Source organism: Canis lupus, chromosome 23 (genome assembly GCF_011100685.1).
Source record: "Canis lupus familiaris isolate Mischka breed German Shepherd chromosome 23, alternate assembly UU_Cfam_GSD_1.0, whole genome shotgun sequence".
NCBI lineage: Eukaryota > Metazoa > Chordata > Mammalia > Carnivora > Canidae > Canis > Canis lupus.
Genome location: NC_049244.1, coordinates 27935165 through 27957495, shown reverse-complemented (window position 1 = coordinate 27957495; position 22331 = coordinate 27935165). Strand labels below are relative to the sequence as shown.

Here is a 22331-nt window from a genome sequence, read left to right as displayed (position 1 = left end):
AGCTAATGAGAGTTATATCTTCACAGATAATGACCATAATGCTATCACCTCTGATGAGCTGAGCACTGTGATAAGTACTTGACCTGTATAGTTTTATTTAATGCTTTCAACAACTTTCTGAGGCAGATACTACCATCCTAGGAAAATTTAGATTGAGAGAAAGTAACTTGTTCAAATTGACACAGTTAAAAAGTAGAGAACTGGAATTTGAACCCAGACCTTACTTTTCCCTAAATTCATCCTCATAATAACCAATATATTATACCAACACATTGGCAGTAAAATAAGCAAGCTATGCAGAGGATCTAGATCTACTGCCCCTCTCTCCTCTTCTGCCCCTCATCCAGGCAACATGGATAAATTAATCTAGGAATAATATCAGTCTGGGAACCAATATTCTTCCTTCAAAAATGGACTTACGCTACCAGCATATGCCTACAAGATTTATTTTAGAAGTTGGTGAGTTTCTGGTCAATGATTGAAGGGGAGCAGAGAGTACAGATAGTTTGGGGACACTGTGATATTAAAATCCAACATACACATAGGGAAAATAAGAAGGACAATGGGAGCGATGGATAAGAGATAAAGCTTTGAGCTCTGTAACTTCTAGATCAGAAACAAGAAGGAGAAAGTTTCTGTACCTGGAAAGACACTGTCAACAGGTTGAGCTGCCTTTGCCAAAGTATCACAGACCTGTTGCCGCAGCTTCTGAGCATGACTGCCCAGATCAGGGAAGTTGGGAACAAAAGAGGTGAACTTCTCCGCAGGACTGCTGGCGATCTCCTTGAGCTCCGCCAAAACTGCATCTTTGACACCAACGGTATAAAGTAGTACGCCTGCCCTCTTCAAAGCCTTGGCAGCTTCCTGCACAGGATCCTCAGCTGGGCTGTTGCTGATCACCATGGCCATCTGAGGCACACCCTGGCTGGCCCGACTCCCTGCTGTTGCCTGGAAGTGGTGATCTAGAAGAAACTGCAGAGCCAGGCCCATCTTGTGGCCCCAAGATTTAGGCTGAAGTTTTTGAATGTGTTTCAACACATCACCTTTGCGGGGGTAGGTAGAAAGCAGGAATTCAGACCGGGGCACATCACCATACTGAGCCAGCCCCACGCGGATGCTGTCTTTGCTGACATTGAAGCTGTTTACCATGATGTACAAGAAGTTCCGCACACTGCGTATATCCTGGGTGTTGAGGCTGGTGTCCACTAGAAACACAACATCTCCCACAGATGCCTCCCTGCAGACTGGAGAAGAGAGACAATTCAAAATAAAACATCACAAAATTGACAGCTATGGCTATGACTCTCTCTCCCCATTCGTGGCCTTTACAGCCCACAGATCTGCCTGCATGGCTCTTTGACAATAGCTAGCATGCACAACCTAAGCATATCATCATCTTCCTGGGCTTCCTCATAGCCACCATCTACCCTTATTCACCTTCTACTCTCTGTTTCATTCTAACAGACATCTGACCCATTCAGCGAGATCCCTGACCGTGGCCCTCCATCCATCCCTTAAAGTTAATAAAAGAAAATAATTTTGACCAGTAGAAGATGCTGCTGGTACCCCACCTAGATCTTTGCTGGCTGGCACACCTATGTCCTAGCTGCTTCAAGCGCTATAGTTAACTGCTTCCCTCTGACACTTTGTCTAGAGACCTGTCCACGGCTGAAGGGAGAAGAGCAGCCACATCTGGAGACACCTGGAAAATCATACCACCTGAGTGGCCAATGTTCAATGACACAGGGTTACAAACACCTGGCCCCGTTGGTCTCATGGTGCTGTTTAGACTCTAGCAGCTTCCATGGCTCAGGCCAAGGCTGGATGTTACCTGAGGCTACATCCTTGCTTGGCTTCTTCAACCTCCAGCCTATCTCACTTCTCTTTGGTCTGTCCTAAAGAGTATTCCCTTACAATAACACGTTCACCAAATCCCTGTCCCAGTCTCTGCATCTTGAGAACCTGACCTAAGACATCTGCTTTGCAGTTCTGAGCTCTCTAGCAACCATAGTTTTATCTCGTGCCATTACTGTAAGTTTGGCTCCTATTTGTCCATTGGCTCCCTGAACTCAAGCTTGCACTATACAACTACTTCTCCCAAACCCAGTTCTAACCCCGGAAACCACAACCCCAACAGTGGCCAGAGCAAGTGGTGCTCCAGCTGGGCCCACCCTGGTCTCCAGCATAAAAGGAATCAGACACCAGGTGGCTGTAGGACTGGAGCCAATAGCTAATCTTTCTGCTTCTCAGATTGCATCTCTCTATAATAAGGGTTTGACCAGATGACCTGGTCTCTTCCAACTCAAACATTGCATTTCTGTGACAAGAAGTAAATATACAGATTAAATACTGTGCATGTGTGGACAAAAAAAAGAGAAGCAGTAATTATGATCTCTCTGTTCGTCAGTAACCAGCATGACTTGTCCCCTGTACTTCACAATTTAATTGTGATGACGGTAGGAGAATACATGAATCAATGATGAGAGAGAGGAGAAACAAAAGCAGAAAACAGCTGAAGATGATGTTAGCATCAAGTGGCTCAACAACAAGGGATGATTATCCCACACAGATTAAATATATCTTGCATTTGGTTTGTGCCAGGAGGGTTAACATACTGACTGGGGTTGGCCCTGTACTCTTCTTCCCTCTCCACTTTAATCTCCATAGTCCAGGCTCCTTAGTCCAAGTTCTCAAAGCTGCCATGTGGTCCCTACATGCCATTCCATCCACTGAGTTTCTTTCTCTTTCTCTTTCTCTCTCTCTCTCTCTCTCTCTCTCTCTCTCTTTGGACAAAGTCCCATGGAATCATGTTCTTTTATCTTGATTTGTAATGTAACATTCATCAATGTGCTTATGGCTAATGGCAGTCTCCCTGATTAGACAATGGGCTTCAGACAAACAGATGCCATATCTTTTGTTTGTTTATCCATCACTTGCATGTCTAGTATAGTCACCTCCAAAAAAATATTTAATGAAGGAAATATATAGGAAAGAGAAAAGAAGAGAGGGAGAGAGAAAGGGAGAAGATATCACTTAGAAGAATGGAAATATTGAACATGAATGAAACTAAATAAGAGTATCAGAAAATTTTAGAGTTAGAAATAATCCTATGAGATTATATAATACAATACTGTAGCCACTAGATATATGTGGTGATTGAGCCCTTGGAATGTAGCTAGTACAAATGAGCAAATAAATTTAAAGTTTTACTGAATTTTAATTTAAATAGTCGCATGTGCCTAGTGGCCACTATATTGAAAAATGCAAGTACAGAATAATGAATCCAATTCATCCATCTCACAGATAAGGAAAGTAAGACCTAGAAAGGCAAAGTAAGTCACATAAATCAGTTCGAACAGCTAGTCTTAGAAACCATGTCTCCTGACACCCAGTCCATACTTTGGACTGCCAGAAAGAAGATAAAATTGAAAGTCCATATTATAGAAAGGTAAAGATCCTGTAAGAGTTAGGCAGAGAAGAGCTAATGAAGGGTGGCATGCTCCAGGGACACTAAATCCATCTGCCGCTTCTAGATTCCAGAGTCCCTCTTCTCAGGAGTTTGCTTAATCTTGGTCAGAAAGCCAAGTGGAATCATGATTATTGAAAAGGCAGATAATGAATGAGCTCATGGACCTTTAAGCTTTATTTCCCTTTGGCACTCCAGGATGCAATCACATTGAGAGGAGAGAGTTCTGTGAGTACTCCAGGGATGGCTGACTGGTTTGTCTCCTCAACATCTCTTTTCAGAGGGATCAAACACAGACATGGAAGTGTTTCCCTGATCTTTCCAATTATAGAATAGTTTTTCAGGTTCCATGACATGCACCTTGAGATATATATTACATTTTCATACATTGTTATTTTTCTTAACCCCCCCCCACCAGTTCTTTGTCATATTAGAAGGTGTTTTGAAACATGAAAAGACTGCCACAGCTTCTGCTCACAAGAGCAGGGAGTCCAAGCTGGAGGGAAAATATAGAGAGCTTCATGGGTTTTTTTCCCCAACAAATAACAGCCTGTGTAGTTATATATAAATATTTAGACCTCAATATTGTCTCGGTGGGGCTTCAGGCTACTCAAACAATCTTTTCATGAGACTTTCATTGCGAAAAGTCACAATAATCTGTTAAAATGACTGTAAAAAAAATTGCAGAGGAGTCACTGGCATCTAGTGAAGCTATCCATCTTGTGATGACAATTACATCTCAGAATAGCTCTGCCAAAGGAGATAAAGCACAATGCAGAGTCAAGAGAATAGGCCCATGTTTACAAAAGCATTTGAGAGCCTGGTAATACATTCAGAAGTATAGCATTTTTCATAGCTTTTTTTTTTTTTTTTTGTCATATGAGGTTAAGCTTTGAAAAAATCAAGTGTCCATCATTCACTAAAAGCTTCTAGATTCTAAATTCTTCTAAAAAGAAGCATTTCCCTTTCATTAATAATGAAGCTTCTATAATATTTTCTTTCAAGATTCACTACTACTAGGTTCCTGGCAAGGTCATCATTTTTGGCTTAGAGAATCCAATGCATAATGCATTACCAATTCTCTGTGACTTGATGAAGCCAAAACTAGCTGCAAGGAAGATGAACTCCCAAAATGTCTTCCAAGTCTTCATTCTGGTTATGTACCTAAGGAAAAAAAAGAAACCTCATAATTAAAATTATGTCTTCATACAGTTAAAATGAGTGCATCATATCATGTACTAGTTATATCTCAAAAAGTGAATAAAAAATATATATATAACAATGTCTTTGCCCAAACCAATAGAAACTTGATAAAAAATAAATAAATAAAGGACTGTGGCTACATTGTTTCAATTGTACAAGAAAAATTATCTTGATGACCCAACTCAGGAAGAGTTTTGTAAACACCCGGAGTGTATACCTCAGACTTCACTGTTTAAAGTTGTCCAGATATGACTATAAAAGGATAAAGCATATGGAGCATGGGTTGAATTTCTGTTTCACACACCAAATTCATTTGGGGGAACATAAACATTTCTGGATGATTTTGCTTGTATTTTTATACAAGCATTGGATGACCTTTATAAATATTTGTAGCATGCAGAAATATTCAAATATCTTGGGAGCACATCTGCTTGATAAAATCAGGATAGCCTGAAAATATTTTATATGTTCCCAGAAGAAGCAGAACATCAGACTTCCCTCCCCTAAACTTGGATTCATTTCCAAAGGCCTCCATGAAAATTATCTAGTCCCAGTTCCATTTCTGTTTTTCAACTCAAAAGAAGTCCAGGTTTTTAAAAAATAAGAAAATCATGGAATTCACATTAGATGAGGTTTCAACTGGAACAGTGAATACCTCATCTTTATCTTCTTAGCCACCCATCCCCAGCATCCTCATAAGTTCGATCATTGTGTTGTAGGAAGAGAATGTCCTTGTTCTTAAGAAATATAAGGGGGTTAAGAGTAAGGATTCTTGAGGATAGATTGCCTGAGTTTAAATCCCAGACCTATTACTTAATAGTTGATCTTGGGTAAGTTGCTTTACTGCTCTGTACCTCAATTTCCCCATTCATAAAATTGGAACAAGAATAGCATCTACTTCATAGTCTTGCAATCAGGATTAAGTGAGCTGTAAAACAATTCACATATGCCTGACATTGAAATCACTCCTAAGATGCTTCTTAAATAAAATAAGTCTTCTTGGATACTCACTAAGACATAAAAGTGTTGCTTCTAACTTGAAACTCAGAATCTGTAGAGATAAAGGAACACTAATACTCTGCATTGTGTGCTAATAAGGAGGTTATTTTGTTATATGTGTTTTAATTTATATTTTTTACTTAATTCATTCAAATTTCACTCTCAATTGATTGCTATTTTGTAAGTTACTATGCTGATATCTCCATGTTCCTCACCTCAAACCTGGGAAAGGCCACCAGAGCAGACCTTACTCTGCTCATCTTGTTAATGGAAATGAAGAAATCAGGCCCCAGAAAGGTTAAATAGCATACCACAGCTACAAGTCCATGGACCTTCTGTCAGGCTCTGTCCCATGTAACCCGACTTCAGGTACAACACATGACAGGAACTCTAACCCTTCAGTGAAAATCCCCAAGTCCAGACTGTCACTCAATGCTCCATAATCTGACTCATGTGAAATGAAGACCTGTGGGTAAGTTACCATGGCATAAAAATGTGAGCTGAAGCCCTAGTTCCTGTATCTACCAATCTGTCTTCCAAGAGTAGTTTTATGGACAAAACGCTGTATTAGGTGCTCCGGAGAATGGAATTACAAACCTTGCTCTTATGTTTAGATAACTGAACAATCTATTTGGGGAGATTAACTTTACATACCAAAAACACTAAAAAATTCAGGAAACTTTAAACACATATTTTAAACGTACCAAAGAGTTTAAGTAAGCATCTCATTGTGTCTATATCACTTTGCAGCCATGGCCCCTTTATGTGGAACATTGTGGGGAAACCATACCACGATACCCAGAAATCCCAGCTATCCAACAACTGAGGCCCTCTTTCCAGAAAGTGGCAGTGGAGCCATCCTGTTTAGCCATCCTAAGGACACGTTTCTCCTGTTCATGCTTGATTTACTCCTTAGAAATGACTCAAGGATATGAGATAGCCACACCTGTTTTACTATTTTATGGTAACAGAAAATACTGGGAGAATCCTTGACCTCAAAAGAAAACCATAGACCTTAATTCTGGTGTCGGCCTGACCATTTGCTTTAGGGACTTGAGCTAGCCAGTTCATCTTTTAAGGTTTATGTGATGACTCTCAAGGACTTGGTACTGATTTGAGACACCTACTACATTGCCTACTATATTACGAACACCTCCCAGGATATTGGTCCAATAATTTTCCAATAACTGTGATATAATTTCTCTGTTCCTCTGTCTCTACATCAACCTCCCACTAATGCCTCATTAAGGAGGCATATAAGTAATTTGAGGGAAGATGCTTTAAGACTGTAAATATCTTATTCCTCAATAAGCTTTCATCTAATGGCAAATGAACAAATGCATGATCACAAAGAATAGACTATTCTAATAGGCTAAGGACAGTATGAGAGTAAGGAGCTGAAGAGTTTGAAAGTGCTAGGAAGAAAGATCCAAAATAAATTCAGATGTTAATCATAATTATTATTATTATTATTATTACTATTGTTTTTTTTTGTCATTTACCTTTTTTTTTTTTATTGGTGTTCAATTTACTAACATACAGAATAACACCCAGTGCCCGTCACCCATTCACTCCCACCCCTCGCCCTCCTCCCCTTCTACCACCCCTAGTTCGTTTCCCAGAGTTAGCAGTCTTTACGTTCTGTCTCCCTTTCTGATATTTCCCACACATTTCTTCTCCCTTCCCTTATTTTCCCTTTCACTATTATTTATATTCCCCAAATGAATGAGAACATATAATGTTTGTCCTTCTCCGACTGACTTACTTCACTCAGCATAATACCCTCCAGTTCCATCCACGTTGAAGCAAATGGTGGGTATTTGTCATTTCTAATAGCTGAGTAATATTCCATTGTATACATAAACCACATCTTCTTTATCCATTCATCTTTCGTTGGACACCGAGGCTCCTTCCACAGTTTGGCTATAGTGGCCATTGCTGCTAGAAACATCGGGGTGCAGGTGTCCCGGCGTTTCATTGCATTTGTATCTTTGGGGTAAATCCCCAACAGTGCAATTGCTGGGTCGTAGGGCAGGTCTATTTTTAACTGTTTGAGGAACCTCCACACAGTTTTCCAGAGTGGCTGCACCAGTTCACATTCCCACCAACAGTGTAAGAGGGTTCCCTTTTCTCCACATCCTCTCCAACATTTGTTGTTTCCTGCCTTGTTAATTTTCCCCATTCTCACTGGTGTGAGGTAGTATCTCATTGTAGTTTTGATTTGTATTTCCCTGATGGCAAGTGATGCAGAGCATTTTCTCATATGCATGTTGGCCATGTCTATGTCTTCCTCTGTGAGATTTCTGTTCATGTCTTTTGCCCATTTCATGATTGGATTGTTTGTTTCTTTGGTGTTGAGTTTAATAAGTTCTTTATAGATCTTGGAAACTAGCCCTTTATCTGATATGTCATTTGCAAATATCTTCTCCCATTCTGTAGGTTGTCTTTGAGTTTTGTTGACTGTATCCTTTGCTGTGCAAAAGCTTCTTATCTTGATGAAGTCCCAATAGTTCATTTTTGCTTTTGTTTCTTTTGCCTTCGTGGATGTATCTTGCAAGAAGTTACTATGGCCGAGTTCAAAAAGGGTGTTGCCTGTGTTCTTCTCTAGGATTTTGATGGAATCTTGTCTCACATTTAGATCTTTCATCCATTTTGAGTTTATCTTTGTGTATGGTGAAAGAGAGTGGTCTAGTTTCATTCTTCTGCATGTGGATGTCCAATTTTCCCAGCACCATTTATTGAAGAGACTGTCTTTCTTCCAATGGATAGTCTTTCCTCCTTTATCGAATATTAGTTGCCCATAAAGTTCAGGGTCCACTTCTGGATTCTCTATTCTGTTCCACTGATCTATGTGTCTGTTTTTGTGCCAGTACCACACTGTCTTGATGACCACAGCTTTGTAGTACAACCTGAAATCTGGCGTTGTGATGCCCCCAGATATGGTTTTCTTTTTTAAAATTCCCCTGGCTATTCGGGGTCTTTTCTGATTCCACACAAATCTTAAAATAATTTGTTCTAACTCTCTGAAGAAAGTCCATGGTATTTTGATAGGGATTGCATTAAACGTGTATATTGCCCTGGGTAACATTGACATTTTCACAATATTAATTCTGCCAATCCATGAGCATGGAATATTTTTCCATCTCTTTGTGTCTTCCTCAATTTCTTTCAGAAGTGTTCTATAGTTTTGAGGGTATAGATCCTTTACATCTTTGGTGAGGTTTATTCCTAGGTATCTTATGCTTTTGGGTGCAATTGTAAATGGGATTGACTCCTTAATTTCTCTTTCTTCAGTCTCATTGTTTGTGTATAGAAATGCCACTGACTTCTGGGCATTGATTTTGTATCCTGCCACGCTACCGAATTGCTGTATGAGTTCTAGCAATCTTGGGGTGGAGACTTTTGGGTTTTCTATGTAGAGTATCATGTCATCGGCGAAGAGGGAGAGTTTGACTTCTTCTTTGCCAATTTGAATGCCTTTAATGTCTTTTTGTTGTCTGATTGCTGAGGCTAGGACTTCCAGTACTATGTTGAATAGCAGTGGTGAGAGTGGACATCCCTGTCTTGTTCCTGATCTTAGGGGAAAGGCTCCCAGTGCTTCCCCATTGAGAATGATATTTGCTGTGGGCTTTTCATAGATGGCTTTTAAGATGTCGAGGAATGTTCCCTCTATCCCTACACTCTGAGGAGTTTTGATCAGGAATGGATGCTGTATTTTGTCAAATGCTTTCTCTGCATCCAATGAGAGGATCATATGGTTCTTGGTTTTTCTCTTGCTGATATGATGAATCACATTGATTGTTTTACGGGTGTTGAACCAGCCTTGTGTCCCAGGGATAAATCCTACTTGGTCATGGTGAATAATTTTCTTAATGTACTGTTGGATCCTATTGGCTAGTATCTTGTTGAGAATTTTTGCATCCATGTTCATCAGGGATATTGGTCTGTAATTCTCCTTTTTGGCGGGGTCTTTGTCTGGCTTTGGAATTAAGGTGATGCTGGCTTCATAGAACGAATTTGGAAGTACTCCATCTCTTTCTATCTTTCCAAACAGCTTTAGGAGAATAGGTATGATTTCTTCTTTAAACGTTTGATAAAATTCTCCTGGGAAGCCATCTGGCCCTGGACTCTTGTGTCTTGGGAGGTTTTTGATGACTGCTTCAATTTCCTCCCTGGTTATTGGCCTGTTCAGGTTTTCTATTTCTTCCTGTTCCAGTTTTGGTAGTTTGTGGCTTTCCAGGAATGCGTCCATTTCTTCTAGATTGCCTAATTTATTGGCGTATAGCTGTTCATAATATGTTTTTAAAATCGTTTGTATTTCCTTGGTGTTGGTAGTGATCTCTCCTTTCTCATTCATGATTTTATTAATTTGAGTCTTCTCTCTCTTCTTTTTAATAAGGCTGGCTAATGGTTTATCTATCTTATTAATTCTTTCAAAGAACCAACTCCTGGTTCTGTTGATCTGTTCCACAGTTCTTCTGGTCTCGATTTCGTTGAGTTCTGCTCGAATCTTTATTAACTCCCTTCTTCTCTTGGGTGTAGGATCTATTTGCTGTTTTTTCTCTAGCTCCTTTATGTGTAAGGTTAGCTTTTGTATTTGAGTTCTTTCCAGTTTTTGAATGGATGCTTGTATTGCGATGTATTTCCCCCTTAGGACTGCTTTTGCTGCATCCCAAAGATTTTGAACGGTTGTATCTTCATTCTCATTAGTTTCCATGAATCTTTTTAATTCTTCCTTAATTTCCTGGTTGACCCTTTTATCTTTTAGCAGGATGGTCCTTAACCTCCATGTGTTTGAGGTCCTTCCAAACTTCTTGTTGTGATTTAGTTCTAATTTCAAGGCATTATGGTCCGAGAATATGCAGGGGACAATCCCAATCTTTTGGTATCGGTTCAGACCCGATTTGTGACCCAATATGTGGTCTATTCTGGAGAAAGTTCCATGTGCGCTTGAGAAGAATGTGTATTCAGTTGAGTTTGGATGTAAAGTTCTGTAGATATCTGTGAAATCCATCTGGTCCAGTGTATCATTTAAAGCTCTCGTTTCTTTGGAGATGTTTTGCTTAGAAGACCTATCGAGTATAGAAAGAGCTAGATTGAAGTCACCAAGTATAAGTGTATTATTATCTAAGTATTTCTTCACTTTGGTTAATAATTGATTTATATATTTGGCAGCTCCCACATTCGGGGCATATATATTGAGGATTGTTAAGTCCTCTTGTTGAATAGATCCTTTAAGTATGATATAGTGTCCCTCTTCATCTCTCACTACAGTCTTTGGGGTAAATTTTAGTTTATCTGATATAAGGATGGCTACCCCTGCTTTCTTTTGAGGACCATTCGAATGGTAAATGGTTCTCCAACCTTTTATTTTCAGGCTGTAGGTGTCCTTCTGTCTAAAATGAGTCTCTTGTAGACAGCAAATAGATGGGTCCTGCTTTTTTATCCAGTCTGACACCCTGCGCCTTTTGATGGGGTCATTAAGCCCGTTCACATTCAGAGTTACTATTGAGAGATATGAGTTTAGTGTCATCATGATATCTATTCAGTCTTTGTTTTTGTGGACTGTTCCACTGAACTTCTTCTTAAAGGGGAATTTTAAGAGGCCCCCTTAAAATTTCTTGCAGAGCTGGTTTGGAGGTCACATATTCTTTTAGTTGCTGCCTGTCTTGGAAGCTCTTTATCTCTCCTTCCATTTTGAATGAGAGCCTTGCTGGATAAAGTATTCTTGGTTGCATGTTCTTCTCATTGAGGACCCTGAATATATCCTGCCAGCCCTTTCTGGCCTGCCAGGTCTCTGTGGAGAGGTCTGCTGTTACCCTAATACTCCTCCCCATAAAAGTCAGGGATTTCTTGTCTCTTGCTGCTTTAAGGATCTTCTCTTTATCTTTGGAATTTGCAAGCTTCACAATTAAATGTCGAGGTGTTGAACGGTTTTTATTGATTTTAGGGGGGGATCTCTCTATTTCCTGGATCTGAATGCCTGTTTCCCTTCCCAGATTAGGAAAGTTTTCAGCTAGAATTTGTTCAAATACATATTCTGGCCCTCTGTCCCTTTCGGCGCCCTCGGGAACCCCAATTAAACGTAGGTTTTTCTTCCTCAGGCTGTCGTTTATTTCCCTTAATCTATCTTCATGGTCTTTTAATTGTTTGTCTCTTTTTTCCTCAGTTTCCCTCTTTGCTATCAACTTGTCTTCTAGGTCACTCACTCGTTCTTCCACCTCGTTAACCCTCGTCGTTAGGACTTCTAGTTTGGATTGCATCTCATTCAATTGATTTTTAATTTCTGCCTGATTAGCTCTAAATTCTGCAGTCATGAAGTCTCTTGAGTCCTTTATACTTTTTTCTAGAGCCACCAGTAGCTGTATAATAGTGCTTCTGAATTGGCTTTCTGACATTGAATTGTAATCCAGATTTTGTAACTCTGTGGGAGAGAGGACTGTTTCTGATTCTTTCTTTTGAGGTGAGGTTTTCCTTCTAGTCATTTTGCTCAGTGCAGAGCGGCCAAAAGCAAGTTGTATTGGGAAAAGGAGAAAAAGAGAGGAGAGAAAGAAGGAAAGAAAAGAGAAAGAGAAAAAAAAGGGAAGAAAAAGAAAAAAAAAACGAAAAAAAAAAAGAAGAAAAAGAGAAAGAAAAAGAAAGGAGAAAAAAGGGGGTGGGGGAAGGAAACAAATCAAAAAGCAAAACAAAACAAAAACAAAAACAAAAACAAACAAACAAAAAAAAGAACCACCGGGGAGTATCTTCTGATTCTGTGTACTTTAAGTCCCTTGGCTTCTCCTGGAAGTTGTCAGTCTAGCTGGTGTTCTGGGGGAGGGGCCTGCTGTGCTGATTTTCAGGTGTTAGCAGTTGGGGGAGCTGCTGTGCCCCTGCCTGGTGCAGGGCTCAGTGGGGGTTGTTTACCCCGTGAGGCCGCAGGAGGAACAGCCCCAGTGGCGGGGCAGCTCTGGAGCCCTGGATTCAGCTCCGGCAGGAACTCCGTCTGCAGGGCCTGGAGGCTCCGGGGCGGGGCCGCTGATCTGCTCAGCTGGGGCAGGAGCGTCCTCGCTGTCCTGGGCCCTCCCGGCCTCTGCCTGTCCCGGGGGAGGCGGGATCCTGGGCTGTGTCCCGGCGCCCTGTGCTCCGGAGCCTGCGCTGGTGGATTCGCGCTCCCGGGCCGCGCAGCCCCCTCCGCGGAGCCGCCGCCCGAGCCCCTCCGAGCTGCTCCTGGAACCGCGCAGCCCCCTCCGCACGGAGCCTCTTCTTCTGCCCGAGCCCCTCCGAGCTGCTCCCGGGGCCGCGCAGCCCCCTCCGCGGAGCCGCCGCCCGAGCCCCTTCAGCTGCTCCGGGTCCCGCCGGGTCCCGCCGTGCGCGCTGCAGCCCTTAGGGAGCTCGGCGCACTCTCCTGGGCGCGCAGTTGCTGTTACTGTCCCAGGGAACCCGAGGGCATCCCCGCCCTCCTGGGTCCTGCTCCAGCTCCCCGCGAGCCCCTTTCCCCCGGGAAGGTCGGTGCAGCTCCTGCGTCTCCGGGACGGGGCTCTCCTGTCCTGGGGACACTCACCCCGGCCTCAGCCCGGCTCCTCGCGGGGCCCCTCCCCCTTGGAGGCCTTTGTTCCTTTATTTCTTTTTCCCCGTCTTCCTACCTTGATAGATGCGCGAACTCTTCTCACTGTTGCATTCCAGCTGGTCTCTCTTTAAATCTCAGGCCGAATTCATAGATTTTCAGGATAATTTGAAGGTTTTCTAGGTAGTTTGGTGGAGACAGGTGATTTGGGGACCCTACTCTTCCGCCATCTTGCTCCTCCCCCTCCTATTATTACTATTGTTACAATGAAATACTATACCCCAACTTTTTAACTCTTGGATTAATGAAGTTAGGTGAAATAGAAAAACTTCAAATATGGTATCTACATTTTCATATTCTTATGTCTTAATTACTAATATTAATGCAACTAATCATAAGAAATGAGATGTATTTTTAGTTAGCTGTAAATAAAGTACCAGAGCTATTTATGGAAATCTAGTGGGAAAGTCAAAAGTTTATAAACAGTTTACAGCTGTGCATTTGTGTATTTACATTAATGAAGAGAAAAAAAAGCCTATAGATTAAGGACTTAATATCTATATTGTATATACTATTTCATGAAGATGTTTACATCTAATTTAATCTGTTAAAGGGGTCTTGCATTTGAACATGTAGGGTTCATTATGGGAGGAAAAAAAGTAAAGCCATTAAATGAAATACAATTAGGTAGGGCTGGCATAGAATACTGATTCTTTCTGGAAATAATTCTAATGGGTGTGGGATTGAGAGACACCACTCTCAAAGTATGACGAGAGAACTCAAATAGTTCAATAGTCAACTAGGACAATCTAATTTTAAGACTAATTCATTCAGGGGCGCCTGCATGGCTCAGTCGGTTTAGCATCTACCTTTGGCTCAGGTCATGATCTCAGGGTCCTGGGATCCAACCCCATATCAGGCTCCCTGCTCAGCAGAGAGTCTGCTTCTCCCTCTCCCTTTGCTGCTCCCCCTGCTTGCTCAGTCTGTGTGTGTGTGTGTGTGTGTGTGTGTGTGTGTGTGTCTCAAATAAATAAAACCTTTTAAAAAAAGGCTAATCCATTCAATTAAAAAAATATATCTTGTAAGCAACCACCATAGTAATAATTGATTCAGGAAGAATCCTCAAATGAAGCTAAAACTATTGGGTAGAAGCATGTTGGGGAACAAGGTTTTAACAGTCTCAAAATGTCTCCTAACCAATTACTTATAAGTTACAAAGGACAAAAAAAGTACATTTACAACAGAGAAACACAGTGGATATGATGTAACCAACAATGGTAGGCTACACCAATAACACATACTTCCTGATGTGCTACACGAGAAAACTCTACCTCACTTATATGGTAGTCCTCCTCAAATCCCATGATTTAAATCTAATATTAATAAACAATCATACAAACCCAAACTTGGAGACAATCTAAAAAACAACTGGCCTGTGCTCCTCAAAAATATTAATATCATGAAAAACAAAGAAAAGCTGAGGAACCAACTGAAGTTACAACAGTCTAAGAAGAATTGGCAACTAAATGCAATGAACAGTCTTAGAAATGGGAAAAATGGCTATAAAGGACATAAAGGGAGACAATAGGTAAAAATTCAATATGGACTGAAAGTTATATAATAATTCTGGGTCAATGTTATATTTTCTGAGTTTGATCATTGTGTTATAGGAAGAGAATGTCCTTGTTCTTAAAGAAATACATGTAATGAGGCAGAGGGTCTTGAAGTCACCCACTTACTCTCAAAGTTTCAGCAGAATTATAATAATCCATAGAGAAAGAAGAATAAAGTATTACAATAACTCTTGCAACTTTTTTATTAAATGTTTACTGTTTACCAGATAATACGCCAGGCACTAGAAATAACAGATTAAAGAAAGAGTTCTTCTCTTGAGAAGAATTAGAATTCTAGTGGAGAGAAAGAGATGAATAAATTGTAATATTGTAGGATGAACAAAATAAAATAGAAATTTGTACAAGGTGCTGAGGAACACAGTGGGTGACCATCTCTCTTCACTTGGTGAAAGCTTCAGAGCAGGTGATGCTAGAGTTGAGATTTAAAGGAGGAATAGAAATTTATAAGTGAGCAAATGGAGAAAGGGAATTCCAGGTATGGAACAGCACATGAAAAGACTCTTGTTGGACAGCCAACAACCTCATCCAAGGTTTTGGGAACTAAGGTTTGGAGTGTAGGGAATCTGGTTAGGTCTTCTTGGAGCTCACACATTTGTGCTGCATAAGCTCTGAAGGCATACGTCTATGGAGACCTTTGGTTTTCTGAAATGCTTGAATTCAGAAGGTGGGATAGAAGGGGGGACCTGGATAGAGTTTCTCAGTCTTCAACTATAAACCACCTTCACTTCATTTAATTAAGCCATTTGCCCTTCATATACCAGTCTCCTTCAAGGTTTCTGTTCTCTCTCTATTGACTCCTCAAAAATAAAATGAAAAGATGCCATCATTAACATTCTATGCCAGTGGTTCTTAGACTTGAGAATTATGTCAGAATCACCCAGAGGACCTTTTAAAACCCAGCTTCCTGCCCCATCTCCAGAGTTTCTGATTTAATAGGTTTGGGTGGTGAGAACTGGCAGGCTGAGTGGATCCAAGGGACCACTTTGAAAACCACTCTTCTATGCATTTAGCGTGCAGTGGTTCCCAACCAGACAGATATCTTCTCCACTTACTTTCAACATCTTTAGCTCCACATGGAGAAAACCAAATGTCTACCATCAATTAAGTGGAGAAAGGGAAGAGACGATCAATTAAAAAATGTTTTCTTTATACATATATGACTGAGAGGTAAGTGGGAGCTTCAAAATATTTAAATGAGAAACCCAATGCAAAAATGTACAAAACTAATTTAACACATTTTTTTCAATTTGCTTTATAATGATACTTTATTCCCTGAAATAATAAAGAGCTATGTTCTCTCTCTTTTTTTAATTTTTTTTGATCACTTAAACACCATTATTTTAAGTACTGTGTTATTTGGCTTTCTTACAAGACACTCTTATAGTATACCACATCTGGGCCACAGGAAGTTCCAGAAGGCAAACAGTTAGGGAACATGAACAGATTCTTCTGTACACATCACATTAGAAATCCACATGGCATGTTTAATAGTTAAGAAAAACTAAGGTTAGCCTTAACCTATTGCATAAACATTAATATTTGCTTTCTGTGCCCATTCACAAATCCTATGACGGCTTGGATATATACACAACTTTGTTGCAACATATTTGCGGGACGCTGTGTCAAACATTTCAATGACAATTAATGTGTCATGAGGCTCAAAAAAATAAAATAACAAGATGCAGAATCCTAGAGCATTCCTCCAGGGAAGGATAAAGATCACAATGCCAGAGTTCAGCAGGGCAGTGTACACAGCAGTAAATGGGCGCTGATGGCCATGACACTCTCATTAGCTATGGTAATTTCAAGACTGGCACACAGTCTGAGAATACTCAAACTCTTTCAACTTATGTGTAGCTTATCAACTCCATCACCCCAGCATTTCACGAGCTTGGTTTTACCAGAGATGGGAATAACTACCCTTTCTCAAGGGTTTCATTCAAGAAGAATCCCTACAATCCACTAAGCAGATCAGGCCCCTCAAAAGAACTGGGGCAGGGGGCACCTGCGTGGCTCAATGGTTGAGTGCCTTTAGCTCAGGTCATGATCCCAGGGCCCTGGGATCAGTCCCACAGGGAGCCTGCTTCTCCCTCGCCCTATGTCTCTACCTATCCCTTTCTGTCTTTCATGAATACATAAATAAAATCTAAAAACAAAAAATAAAAAAAAGACCCAGGGCCCATGAAGGTACTCTGGCACTCCCTACTTCCTATCACCAGGAAAGAACAGGTCATGGTAGTGAATAAAGGCAAGTTGACCCCCTGCAATTTTCTAGGGCATCATATACTCTGTCCCTTATTTCTTCTATGCCCTTTAAGAAGGTCACTCTAGAATCTAGAAAGAAAATGTAGTGTGGAACAGTAAAAGTTGATAGAATTTGACTTTGAATTTTCTGGTTCAAATGTCAAGTCTGCCACATTCTTCTTGGGTTGTTTTTTTTGTTTTGTTTTGTTTTTTTGCCAAATTCTTGTTATGCAGCTTGCCACATTCTTGTTATGCAGCTTCTTGGAAGTCTCTTGAACTCTAAGGCTCAGCTCTCTCAGCATAAAAGAGAGGTAATGATACTGTGCCATCACTATTTCGCAGGTGTACTGTGAGGACAGAATAAGCTAATGGGGTAGTAAAGACTTTGTAGAAAGCTATAAAACTTGAGAGGTTACCTTTACCTTATCAAGCAAATAATCTACAAAACAAAATTCCAAAAATGCAATCCTTTCTCACTGATAGAACCAAGCCTCAGAATATTTTATTCCAAGAGGGAAAAAAACAGATTGCTTGAATCAAAGAGCTGTGGCTACATTTTTGCTTCATTATGTCTAGGAAATAATCATACTCTGATGGAAGTGAGATTTTGGGTAAGAACAGACATTTTATGGCAGCAAGAGGAGATTCCCTAAATCAGAGAAGTATGGTGCCAGGTGTGACAGCAAGCTGGTGGTCACCTGAATGAGATAAGCTCTTTCAAATCTTATGTTATGAAATCTTAGCTGTCTGTGTTCTTTGGGCTGAATGTCTCACTTTTGTCTTTAAGCTTAAAAATAACTTAGATGCCATTGAACTGTTCTTTGTATCTTAGTATATAATAAAATTTTTAAACACAAACTGAAAAAATATCCACTAAATTCATTGACACAAACCCATCTGGCCCTTGGAAAGGTAACGATAATTTCTTTATGATTGCAAGATGCATTGACCAGGCTATAAACCTTTCTGGAGTTTATAGAATTGTAAGTCAGCATGGTTTGCCAAGTCCATTCAGACTTCGGTGACTCAGAACACATCATTTATTCCTTCCCTCTACCTAGAAGGCTGCGTACTACTCCTTGGCCCCAGTACACTCTCACACATGCACATACAACCCACACATACACACACATACCTGGAAAGCTCTATTCACCTTTCAAAACCCAGCTCAGAGGTCACCTTCCTAACCCAAGCCTGATGGCAAATCACTCCCTGTTCTGTTCTTCGTCTGAAACCTGTACATTTATTTCAGTGAATAACTGGGATTTGTTAAGACTGTCTTTACCATTAATATATGCTCAGCACCTACAACAGTTCCCTTCTCTGCTCTCCCCCTCTCTCTTCCCTCCCTCTGTTCACTTCCTTCAGTCCTGGCAACAGCAACCTTCTCATAGCACAAAGCAAAAACCATGGAGTTATCATTAACACACCTACATCCAACCTGCCAGGAAGTCTTGCTGCATCAACCTTGAAAGCTATTTGCACAGAAACTGATCCTCTCATCACTTCTACTGCACACAGGCTGGTTCAAGCCATCTCTCTCTTGCTTGATTACTATAAACTCCTGCTCTCCCTGCCTCTAACCTTTCTCTCTGAAGTCTATTCTCAACATATATTCAGGGAAATCCTTTTAAAACCTAAGTCACTTCTGTTCAAAGCCTTCTAATGGCTCCCTGTTTCATTCAGAATGAAAAAACAAAATAGGCTACAAGGTCCTATGTAACCTGGCCCCCAGTTTTCTCTAACTCATCTCTCACCTCCACACATTAGACTCTGATCTCTTTGGCCTACTGGCCGTTCTTCAAATAAACCAGTAACACCCTGTTTAGGGTCTTTGTACATACTATTTCTTCCATCTCGAATGCTCTTCTCTATATGTCTCTATATACCCACCTATATCCCTATATATCCACACACATCTACAGATATTCACATATATCTACATATATCCACAAATATCCACATATATCCTTATGTCCACCTATGTCCACATATACCCTCATATAGCCACATATGTCCCCATATCTCTACATACATCTCCATAAGGTCCCATATATCATATATATTTGCACATATCTATACATATCCACATACATCCACATGGCTGATTCCCTTGCTTCCCTCAAGCCTTTGCTCGGATGTCATCTTCTCAGTAAGGTCCACCCTAGCCATTCTACTTAAAATTGTTACCCATTCTTATTCTCCCAACACATCCAACCCCCCCTTACCCACTCTCTGCTTTTCCTCTTTTCTTATCACCTTCTAACATGCTATGTAATATTCATCATGGTTTTTATTAATTACCTGTTGTCATGCCCACCATCAACTAGAAGAGAAGTGCTACAAGGAGTCTTGTTTTCCACAATATATCCCCAGTGCCTGACACATAGTAGGCTCTCAGTAGATTTGTTGCATAAATTCACTTGTTCAGAAAAAAAAAAAAAAAAAGATTTCCTGTTCGTAAGACAGGATGTTCTATACAAAGAGTTAGAGGCATTCTTGGAAAGATTAATGCCCCTAGCCATTATTTTTTTGTAAATGGAGGACTCAAAGCCAACTGAGCTCGGTTTTATATTTTGATTATAATTTTATTTTTAATTCATTTGTATTAAAAATAGAATCAGAACAAACAGCATAAAACGAAACATTTGACAGATTTATTGAATAAGCAAACCCAGATCATAAGCATAGTAGAAGGGACTTGGTTTAAGAACTTCAAGAAATCTAAAATTAGAGCCAGTCCATGCCTACAACCAATCCCAATGAGGCAGGGAAGAGATGCAGCCAGAGGTGAATCTTTTAAAATTCACAGCCACAAAAATTTACTTATACAGTGAGTTGCTCAAACATAAGACCTAAGATTAGGTTGGAATGTTTGGGCAAAACAATTTCTTGTATGATATTTTTAAAAAGACTCATAGCAGGACAACTGGGTGGCTCAGCGGTTGAGTGTCTGCCTTTGGGTCAGGGCGTGATCCCAGAGTCCCAGGATTGAGTCCCACACGGGGCTCCCTGCATGGAGCCTGCTTCTTCCTCTGCCTATGTCTCTACCTCTCTCTCTCTCTCTCTCTCATGAGTAAATAAATAAAATCTTTAAAAAAAAAAAAAGATTCATAGTATTTTTATTTCAGGCCAAAATACCAGGTAGGTAACATTCATTATTTCACTTCCTAGTGACTGTTATGCATCATATTTGCTGTTTCTGCAAAAACATAGACAAGGCTTCATTACTCTTGGTCAATGATGGAATAAATGCATCCATAGACCTTTCAAAGCCCATTCCTATGAGTCAGAAACTACTAGACAGAATTTTGTGATGAGAGACAACTTTCAAAGGCCTGTGGCATACACACTCATGAGCCGAAATAAGAAGGACCCTTCTGCATTTGCAGTTCCCTGGGCCCAATTTCTTAGCTTCTGAAGATCAATACAAAAGAGAACAAAAAGATGCTAGATTTTTCTCCTGTAGTCCTGTGGGATAATTCTCAGTCAATATTTGATCCTTTCACCCCACAGAAGTCATCCTTAATAATTGTCACCATCCCTATGTTTGTTCAGTGAATTTAAATGTGTATCAACCCCAGTCATCAAAAAATTGCATATAAAATCTGAATCTGATCAACTTTACACTAACTTTCCTTGAAGTTCTTTATAGAAATAATCATTTTCTTTAACTCTGGTAAATGATATGCATGCTGATGTATTTAGGGAATTTACTGATGTTTATAATTTACTTCAAAATGCATTTAAAAATAAGAGGGATTAACAGATGGTTAGAGGGATGGAAATGTGAAAAAAACAACTATATTAAAATGTTCATGGTGAATCTAAGTGGTGAGTATACATGTATTCTCTGTGAGTTCTGTAACGGTTGCTGTATGTTTGAAATTTTTCATTAAAAATTTAAATAATCCTCTGAATTATTTCTTAAAACTGTGTATGGCAGTCAAATGGAAAGGAAGATGAGAGTCTAATTATATGAATCCTGGCAAACTGGATGGGAGAAAACTCTATTTCTAACTCCAAATTGCCCCTGGGATTGTTCTAAGAGAGTCATTTTTACCTGAGTTTTATATCTCTACCAAAGACATGTTTATTTCCTGAATCTTTAGTGTTTTCTTTCTTCCTTTAGCTTTAAGAGTCTAACACTAATCTCCATGTTTAAATTCTCCCAAAGATTTGCTTCAGTGAAATAATTCATGAGACATGTGTGAGTCCCAGTAAATTGGTTTCCCCTTTCCACACAGATGGTAAATTCTAGGCCCAGTCTTAAAATATTTCACATCTTCCTGCTCCACAAAAGTTCAGAGTTATGGATCTTACTTCATCACAGTTTAAATCTTAAAGGTTATTCTCCCTCTGTATATCCGAGATAATCTTTGGGTTTTTTTCCTCTGCATCTTTATCACTCTCTCATATTCTCTCCATCTCATTGCTATACGAGGTCTCTATCACTTTCCCCTCTGTTGGTCTATGTGTCCCTATCTCTCTTTACCTAGAAGTAAAAGAGAAGCAGTGCATTTGCAAAAAATGACATGGAAACAAACTAGAGTTCCCACCTACCAAACTTTCCCTAGGAGAAAGCATTTCCTCCTACCTGGCAAAACCTTTCGGACTTGTTCTCTTAATTCCTTCTTCTGATCTTCATCCCTTAAGAAGCTGCTTGAGCCTTGGGAATTCCCTAGAGTATAGGAAGGCTTAAGGGTACAATGACACATCAGCTTTTCCAGTATTTAATCCTCTCCTGGGGAAAAGGGGAGGAGGGCAAGAGGAGGAGCACAAATGGTGTTTATGGTGACTGATGCATTGCTTGTTCTCTTGCATGCTTTACTGCCATTAAATAAAAAGAGTTCTTCTGTAAACACTGGTCTCCAAAATGCATACAAAAACTAAGTAGGGAGAGCATTCTCTAATAATAATAATGATGATGTAAATAAAATTAGCCTTTTTCAAATTTAAAGTTCCTAGAATAAAAATCCTTATTATCTTTATTTCAATTATTTAGTCTCCACCTAAAATCTCTAGACTATAAGCCCCTTGAAGCCAGAAACTGAGTATAATTCAACTTTGGGTCACTCACATCCCCTGGATATCCCTCAGCTAAGGGTCTTGTCTCAAAATACTAGGTATAAGGGATGGATGGATAGCTGGATGGATGGGTGAATAAATTAACAAACTGGACAATGACAAACACTCTGCATTGATGTTTACCAAGCAGGGTAAAGCTCAAGTGTTTGTATTC

General features: G+C 40.1%; 1 protein-coding gene across 1 annotated transcript in view; it reads right to left on the bottom strand.

The window, feature by feature from the left end:
- The window catches only part of LOC610614 (collagen alpha-4(VI) chain-like), a 108336-nt gene extending 86538 nt beyond the window's left edge, over positions 1 to 21798 (bottom strand). Inside the window, exons 1-3 of the mRNA XM_038570811.1 lie at positions 21687 to 21798; positions 4542 to 4630; positions 642 to 1244 (exon numbers count right to left, since the gene is read on the bottom strand). Of these exons, the coding sequence (XP_038426739.1) occupies positions 642 to 1244; positions 4542 to 4617 (679 nt within the window). The 5' untranslated portion in view covers positions 4618 to 4630; positions 21687 to 21798. The remainder of the gene's footprint in view (positions 1 to 641; positions 1245 to 4541; positions 4631 to 21686) is intronic.
- Positions 21799 to 22331: the final 533 nt, after the last annotated feature.